Consider the following 9,443-nt stretch of genomic DNA (forward strand, 5'->3'; position numbering starts at 1 on the left):
TATGGCCCTACATCTTACGTATTACCCACACAGTAATTATATTTTTTTCATGGACTGTATTATTCTCTTCAACAACAAAAGCAGTTTCAATCCCAGAATCAAAGTTAATTTTAAAAAAACTCTTCCTTGAAGAAATATTAATAAGAAAAGGAAATTTTCCTTATGAAATATTAACACTAGATGGTGCTGCTCTCACAGTTATCTAGCCACACACAGTTTACTTCTGTAGGAAGTGTGAAACTCCCTCTGATTACACTAGAAACAGAAAAATGTCTGATAAATTGCTAATAAAACAAACCAGTTGTAGTTACCTTTGCTGCAAATTGAAGTCCCACTTTATCAGCTTCAGCCTCCAATGTTCTGCTGTACGGTCTATCAAACATAAACTGCAAAGAAGCAGATCAAAGCGCTAGTTCTTGGATTTCAATGTGTACAAAGCTAGGGCATTGTAGCTATTTTTCTAACCTCCTCATACGAAATGCTGTTTATCATGTTCACACTGCATGTGATCAGTATTAATTCTCTTAATGCAATCTTTAATCCCATTATATATAATTCATTGCTCCTGTATTTAGTGGAAATTGACTCAAATTATATATCTTTTCATGGGCCCTCTCATCAGCCAGTCTCACAGCATTTTGCAGCAACTAAAGAGTCAATGCCAACTTTAAACTAGATTTTTTTTCACTTCACTCTTTCATTAGCATTAAGATTTCTGTTGCAGCAACTGCATGCAAAAAAATCCAGTGGTTCCCTTAAACTTTTATGACTGTCTTTAAACCTGTCATGATCTATTTTATATGGTAAACAGCCCACAATACAGAATGTAGCCATAAACATTTTCATGCAGAAATCACTTCTTCGTCGTGATCACCCCCCAACACAAGCTGCAAATTGCCCTCAAGAAATCAAACTATAAGACATAAATCTGACCAGCTCCTCTCCCATTTTTCTAGGGTATGACATTGTATTAACACACACCAAGAGACTGGTAGTTTTCTCGAAAGGTTATTTAGTCAGATATACCAGGATCTTCTGGCATATGTAATTCCTGTGGGTTTGGGCAGGCTTGCTCTAGTGTATCAGGTTACAGCAGATGTATATCAGGGCTTGTTAAAACAGCCTGCTCCTGCAGAGATAAGGAACATGTCACAACATCCTGGTTTTACCCATCGATTAGGAAATATCAGCTACAGAACGAGGATGTGCAAGGTTAGTGAAGAGAAAAAGGTTTTATCAGCTCTTTATCTGGTTATAAAAGTACACCCTCCTTGTAAGTTCCAGAAGAACAAAAAACCAACCAAACAAAAAAAGAAAAACAATAAAACCCCCAACATGAAATAAAAACAAACCACAAAACAGTTAGAAATGAAGAGCACAAAGAAGTGTTCTTGAGTACAAGAGCAATCCAATCCCTTAAGTACATAAAGGTATCTAGCGTTCTGCTTCTTTCTGAAGTAGCACTGATAAGTTTTTACTAGGTCAAAAATAAAAGCCAACCAAAGCTGATCCTCTATAGGTTTCTTAAAGCCAAATACACTGCTTTATAAGTAAGCATAGATGAGGTCACTTTCTAAATTCTTAGTTTCCCTTACAGACTTTAACCATTGCAATTAAAAATATATTTTTAAAATCCTATGATGATAAAGTCAATACTTGAAGTGGAATACATATTTCTGTTGCCTTGAAAAGTGCTCTGGGTCTACTGGAGAGTATATATTCACTAAACAGCAAAAATCAAAATTAAACTGGTAACAGGCAACAGGACTACCCAAGGCACTAACTGGAACAGAGGCTTACACAAGCAGGCAGTTTTCTGTTTCTTCAGTTTTCTTCTCTGGGAGGTTTACAACAATTTTAAATAAGAAAGGGTAGCATCCATCTCAAAAAAGATTTGCAGAAGTTTAAGAACTAGGAAATTAATGGTCTGAATGCATGTGTCTTAATAGACCATACAGAGAGGGAGATCTGGGACAGCAAGAAGACGGTAACAAGATCAGCATTTAAAATCTTACCCCTTAAATAGATTTTTTTTTTTTTTGCATTTACAGTTAAGCACTAGGTATTACTATTTATTTGTATGTCTGTCTCCATACTGCCCACAAAAATATGGCTGCGTTTGCAAAAATAAACACAATACTAATGCAATCTCTAGTTCAGGATCTACCCATGCTGCAGACTGCAGAAGCTGGAAGGGCATCTGAAGAAACTATCACCCTGTAACTACTGTTACTTCCTTTACTTTCCTCTATGTATCTGCTACTGGCCAGTCACAGACAAGCTGAGCCCAAAGAGACTCTGATGTGATGCCACACAGCAATTCTTATGCTAGATATAGCTTATGGCCAAGTAGGGTTACAGATTTGTTACCTTATGACCATTATGCAAATTTCATTAACATATAAGACACTTAAATGTGTCCTCTGCAATTTTTGAGAATTCTAGGTGTTTCTTCTCCAAATCTAGAATTAATACTATAAGACAATCTAAATCTCTTGAGAAAGTTTGGGCTCTCTTTCCCAGTGTACTTCTAGCCAATGAAGTCTCAGCAGCAGTCACATAAAAGGGTCTTGAGGCATCTAACATACAATAATATTCATCTGCTACTGGAAATGGAATTTTTTAAAATAATATTTTGTGAATGTGCTGGAATGAAAAATTAGATCTTCTAATTCTGATCTAAAATCCTTGTCAGCAATTGGAAATAATAAAGAAGACAGATTTAATTTTTCAAATCAATTACCAGAGCTGTTTGTGTGTGTTAAAGAAGTTCTCGAAAGCTGACTATCCAAAATCACCAGTTTCCACATGAAATACAAATCTGATGGTGTGAGGTGGGCAAGAAAGGGAATACGAAGTACTGTATCTGTGCTAGTGTGCGGGACACAAGTAAAACTCAGTCATGTTTTGTGCTATTCCAAGAATAATTCCTAGGCTTTAGTTCCCACATAAAATAACTGCTGCTGTAAAAACAAAGCCAACCTGTCTCAGTTCAGAAATACACAACTAAAGAGCAACCATGAATGAATCACTAAGAGAACTTAACAATTTCTTAAGGCAAGAAAAAAGCAGAACTGGAGCTAACATGCCAAAAGGCCTACAAAGAGTCATTGGAAACTACTTATAGCCAATAATAAAAAAAAAACAGTCAGGTGAAATAGTTAAGCCTCTGAGCACAAGAAAGAAAAACGAATACTGAAACAGAAGTAGGTACTGCATTGTGGCTCAAATAACTTTCATACAGTGGGATGCTAAGACTTTTAAAGTAAAATACAGTTAAGGAAGAAGAGGAAAAGAAACATCCTGAGAAAATGTGCAGAAAGATTCATTTTCACACAAGCACAACTGGCAAACATTGAATGGAGGAAACAAACAGACACTGCACAGAAACAAAAATTTCTATTCAGCCTATTTTGTACATGGGATAAAAGGTTTTCAAGTATTAATTGCTTATTCATTCTGCACTACATAAGGATACATTTAATGCGAGTGAAGTTGAGTGTGATCAGAGTTTTAAACCAGGACACTACTGTACAATCTCTCATATATGATAGATCTTTCCTATAGCACACTAGGACTACGAGCTTAAACCCAGACTGCGTTTGCAATCTAAAGCACCACTCCAATCCACGATGCCAAAGTATCAGTTGCAGTTAGCCTAGAAGAGGAGAAAAGATGCTGACAGGGACTTAAATCTTGCTGTCTAACTTATGAGCAGCCTCAGGATTGATTCACACTTTGTTTTTTTCCAAATTCAGCTCTTCAAAATGCTGGCTAGCATTCATCAATGTATTGGTTTTTTATCTCCTTGTACAAACATCCAAGCTCTTTAGAGATAATTTATGTTCAGAATCCACACATCTACCCCATTAGCATAAGAACTACCAAAACAGATGGGTTATGTTTAATTTCATGTCTTTGAGGAACCAGGGGAAATCTCGGGAAAAGCATCAAGAGAAGTCAAAGAAATCAAAGAGCTCTTTCACTTACATTCAGATTCAAGATTTATGATGTAAGCAAAAATTAAAAAAAAAAAAAAACAAACATTTTTTAAAAAAGAAATGGATCGCTAACTGTCCAGAGGCAGAGAGTAAATTAGACTGCTGAAGAAAACTGGCACCACAAAGCCTCTGAATTTTACTTTATTGGAATATATACTGTCTAAAAAGATTATTTCAGTAAGTTTTAGTATAGCATGGTTTATACTCTAAAAGAGTGTTTAGATTCTCAGTTTTCTTATCTTGGAAACCACTCTCACCACTACCAATGTATTTAAGGAATTTCATACATTTTATTTGGTTTAGAAACAATTTAACAACTACTCAAAAACATAGCATTTCAACATATACAACTTTAAAAGGTGAGCAAGCAGGTACTCGGAGCCTGCCCAGCTAAATACAGTGATTTAGGGAGATCTAAAGTTCTTCAAGATGACAAATGAAAATACATATCAACTAAAGCAGATGCAGATTTATAAAAACATATTTCATTCAAAAATATACTCAAATATTATTATTTTTGCTTATAGTGTTTCTCTTCTTCCCTTTTTCACCCAAACATACTACTTGGTGGTACTGCCTCCCCAAGACTAAAAATGTTTTTCCACAGAACTCAGGAAGGATAATACAACATGTCACTCTTACCTCCTGCAACTTGCTCTGAATCCACTGGCCAACAACTGCCAAACTATCACGAGGACAGATGGCCCAAATCATAGTGAGAAAGATGAGTGACAGGAAATCCAAGAAGTGAACCAGGCTGGCTTTCTCTGCCTGCAAACAGAAATTGTCCTGTTTTCATTCCTTACCGTCTGACATTTCTTTAGAACACTATAGAACTTGGAAACACTTTAAAAATCAGTTTTGTTTTTTTTTTTTTTCTATGCAGCCACACAAACAGGGCAAGCACAAGCTCCCCTGCTAGCACAAAAAAAATCCAGTTGGATACAAGGTACTTGTAGTCCGAAATACACATCAACTGCTTAAATTCAGCTGGAACAAATACATTTTGTCTATCTCCCAATTCGACAGGTTCGAAGCTTGAAATAAGAAGGCAGCAGCATGCAGACAGAGGTCTTTAGTAAAATGGCCATGGAACACCCCAGTTGAAATGAAAAATCTGTAAAAGGACCTAGAAGACTGTTCTTAACATTAATTTGAGAAGAGATAGACATCATTTAGATAGGAATACTAATGAGATAATGGGACACTAGGCATAATATTTTTATTATTTATTTTCTGTTGAGTTCCTTTGATTTCAGAAGCTGCAAGATACGGAAGAAAGAAATTGAAATTCTTCTGTTTTTCAGAGCTCTATTTGACATGCAACAAATTGATCTGAGCACTCACAAGCCAGATCATACAATACTTTTCTCTATGCCTTTTGAGTGACACAGGTTCCATAGAGACGAGGTAAATTCTTTTTATTACTAGAAGTGCCTTCTTAATAAGTTTAACAAGTTAGTTAGCTCAGCTGAGCCCAAGAAACTATGATATGAACTGTTGCTCATCCAAAATCATACAAGATGCCGTAAAGCAATTCTTCTGTATTTCCACTACCTTTAAAATGCATTTACCCATTTCCAGATTAGTTTTGCAATTTTAGCAGGATCTTTATGTTTACAAGCTTCTAATTAGGTCTTCCCAAACTGACATATAGGTAATGAACACAATTTTCCCAAATGACACGCACAGAAAGAAATCAATCTGGAGGCAAAGAAGCACTTTCTAGCAAATCACCTCAATGTAGTACAGTCTGAGCCATATTTCTATACCATCCCCTTTTTTCATAGTTGTACCTACAAAGCACAACAAAATCATTACATCCATTCTGTTCAAATGGCAAAGAACTACCAATTTCAACACATCCATGTCAGGATATAGAAAAATTCAGTCTGTGAAAGCAATCACCTGTAAATGTATAAAGAGGCTGCAAGCATTCTAGAATTTGGCATTCTGAAACTGTGTGCTACTAGAATAAAAATATCATGTACTTTAGACTAATTTATTAAAGTATATCCACTTCTGAAGATACTAACAAGTATAGGAGTAACACACTGAGTTGCTGAGTACCTCTAGTTCCTTATGTCGGCGCTACAGGAGGAGAGGCACCTGCAGACCAAGTTCTAAATGATTTGTTCATAGTGAGCCACAACCCATTTGTACACAGCTATGAAAAAATCATTGGCAGCCGTTGTGCTAACACTGACTACTTCTGACAGTTATTAAGTACTACATAAGAATATACTGTAGCAGAATACTCTCATTTGAAACTCAATTTCTCATTCATTAGAAAGTCACACTGAAACTTTGGTTGGTAGTGATAGGAAAAATCTTAATTCAAGTAACTAGAATTCATTTAAGAATTTTAGACAGCTTTCTTTAAATACTTACTGCATGTTCCAGCACAGCATGAGCTATTTCATGTCCCAAAATGAAAGACAGCTGATGAATATCAGAAACTGCATTTAGCAATCCAGTGAAAACAAACACTTGACCATTCTGTAAACAAAAAGAAAGTGAAAATTAAGTACAAGAGACATAAATGTTGTTTCAATATTAGTAATAATTTTGGTATTGGGTTCAACTTACCGGTAGCACAAAAGCATTTACACCCGGTTCGTCTACCACGTGGATAACCCACTTGAGTGCCGAGACCTGTGGGACGTCCTTATTGCTTTCAGATAAATGACCAACAACTCTCTCCACAACCTGATAGCGGGCATCTGCCTCGGGTAACATTTTACTTTTGAATTCTTCCATCCACTGAAAAAAAGTTCATTGATTGCCATGCAGAATTAACACACAGTAAATGACTAATTGGTAAACTAATTTAGTGGCTACACACAACTTAGTTAAATCTCAGTTTTAATAAATTTTTCTTTCATATAGCCTAAGCCAATATATTAGAGTTCAGGCTTTCAGACCCACAAATTAAGGATTAATAAACTTAAAAGGAAGTAAACTGACCACAGATTAAAAAAGAAGATAAACATGGTCCTACAGCCTCCTGTATCTGGTGTTTTCCTAATACACAATTAAGCTGGGCATCGCTATTTGGCAAACCTTTCTATACTGTCCTGAATTTCCATCTGAATTTATGATTTTTCTGTATCTGTATATTTCTGCTGTAATTTGTAAGGTGGACAAATTTATACAAAAGATGTAATTTGAATATATCCCTGTACTACTTCTGTGCTGTTCTTATCTTACATTCTTCGTCAGGCAGGAATACAGCAACATTTCTATATCGATTATCAAGTTTCACTGGCTTCAGAAAAGCAAGCCACAGAACTCAAAGTTACAAAAATTAGTAAAAGGGACAGTTTAAAAGAAAGCAATTAAAGAAAAATGAGCTGATCCAACTAAAAAAAAAAAAAAAAAAGGTAGAACTGAATACAGGTGGAGAATATTACCTTACAATGTGACAGCTTAGAAGAGAGGATCTTAAACAAGTGCCAAAGAATGCTCAAATCAGCACAGAAAATGAGACACCTCTCAGCATATAACTATTACCTATGCTTTTACTGCTTCTACCAGACTTCTGCATTTCTTGTTATATTACAATAACACAGTTAGAAATGTTTGCTACATACAAGTAATGTGCTCTTTAACTATCATGTGCCCATGAGTGGTTTGCTGATGGAAAGAGAACTCTAGAGTAACTGACAGAGGTGTTCTCCAGGGTTCCGACCATGGAGTTCAAAACTTATCAAGGACACCACAAGGTTTATTTGCCCATCTCATTAACTGTTAAAAAAGTATTAACAGTTCTAGAGTACTTTAAATTTTTCTTTAAAATCTTACCATATCATATTCCATCTGTGACAGTTCCCTAAAATGCTCTTTTCCAAAGACCAACAGTCGAGCGCGCCCAGTGATGGGTGTCTCCTCCAAGTGAGTAAAATAAAACATGACAAATAAAACTCCTAAGCTACTGACACCCAGGAGAATCTTCCATTTATTTTTTCTTGCACTTTCTTTAAAAAGTTCCCGTTTATTAGGAGGAAGTGCCTTCCACCAATTTCTTATGCTCCTGTAAGATACAAACAGTGTTAACTTAGGACATAGTTTAAAAGGAATTTGTTAGTGTCTGCCCTTGGTCCATTCTCTATTACAGTCTCACCCCATGGAATTGCTTATGGAAGGTTATACTGTTATTGGCTTCTACTCCATTTCTTCCCTCCCACAAGAGAAGAAGGAATGCCCCTCAGTGTCTTGGTTCATCTCCCTCTACCACATGTAAACGAGAATGAGAAGAACAAAAGACACAACTAACACCTCTGATAATGCAAACAACTTCTTGCTGACAGTCAGTCTAAGTCTCAGTCCTACAAAATTTTGCACAGATATTAAAACAAAAACACTATGAATACACCTACCATTCTCCACAAACTCATGCACACATTTTTGCGTAATGGGGTCTTACACTGACAGAGGAAGTAAGATAGTATTTTACCTGCCAAGAATGATAGCAAATAACTTCTGAGCTGGCTTAACAATAATCCAAAGAAGAGGAACTGGTGCAGCCTGAAATGATGGTGATCTGTGAAAAGACCTGATGTTCTGAATGTTCCAAGCAGAAAAACAACATGGGAGTTGCTCTGCTGAACTGATCTGGGGGGGTGTGATCTTCTCCCCCAGTAGTGGTGATGACTGGAAGCAAAATCTTCCTGAGCTGTGGTGTGCATTCTTGTATACTTTTGTATTTCGGACCCTGAAAAGACACCTCAGTCCTTTACTGATGAAGTTTCCATAGGAGTCAGGGCTTCCAGTCAAAAAACAGTTTCTAGTATTTCCACTCAAATCCAGTCTTTGGCATCTATTTCGTGCACAACTGACTTGAGCTTGGCAATGTCCCACGTAAGACCTATAGAGATTATTGCACTTCCCCTGCTTGGTCAAAGGAGCCAAATGAGAGAAAATACAGTTCCTGCCCAGCAACTTTAGACCACAGATGATATTCATAACTTCTTTGGTTGATTACCCTGAAACAAAGAATAGCAGAGAGGTATTAAGAAAACCACCCAAACATGAAACTCCAAAGCATTACTTCATCTGAACAGACACCTTGTATTTGTTTGCCAACAGTTGCATTTCACCAAAAAAAGTCACAACTGCATCCTGTTGCGGTTTTAAGGCACCAATTTCCTTTCCACTGTGAAAAAGTCAAAATCTTATGTTACTGAGAATAAAACAAAGTGTGATTTTTTTTTTTCTTTCTCTTTTATTACCACCAGATCAGCATGACTGCAGGCGTCCCTTGGGGAAGCCGTGCACCGCCACCCTTCCGTGCTGAGCTCCTCACCACAGGTGCCATCCACACAGACTGAGGAAAACCAGGGTCTACTGAACACTTTGCTAGTGCTTTGCTCTTGAACGCAGGGTGCGTATCTGCTGCACCCGGCCTAGACGCAAAACCGCTCAACACAACCAGAACTGTGT

General features: G+C 36.8%; 1 protein-coding gene across 1 annotated transcript; it reads right to left on the reverse strand.

Moving 5' to 3' along the window:
• Nucleotides 1–311: 311 nt before the first annotated feature.
• Nucleotides 312–8,966, reverse strand: OMA1 (OMA1 zinc metallopeptidase; the record flags this gene model as incomplete). The annotated part of the gene is made up of 6 exons (XM_010086264.1): nt 8,458–8,966; nt 7,806–8,034; nt 6,591–6,764; nt 6,393–6,500; nt 4,644–4,772; nt 312–386 (listed from the first exon to the last, which is right to left on the reverse strand). Coding segments are annotated over exons 1-6 (1,224 nt in total), but the record flags the coding sequence as incomplete, so codon positions are not given.
• Between the last annotated feature and the right edge of the window lie 477 nt (nt 8,967–9,443).

The sequence above is a fragment of the Pterocles gutturalis genome, unplaced genomic scaffold (genome assembly GCF_000699245.1).
Source record: "Pterocles gutturalis isolate BGI_N339 unplaced genomic scaffold, ASM69924v1 Scaffold52501, whole genome shotgun sequence".
Taxonomy (NCBI): Eukaryota; Metazoa; Chordata; class Aves; order Pterocliformes; family Pteroclidae; genus Pterocles; species Pterocles gutturalis.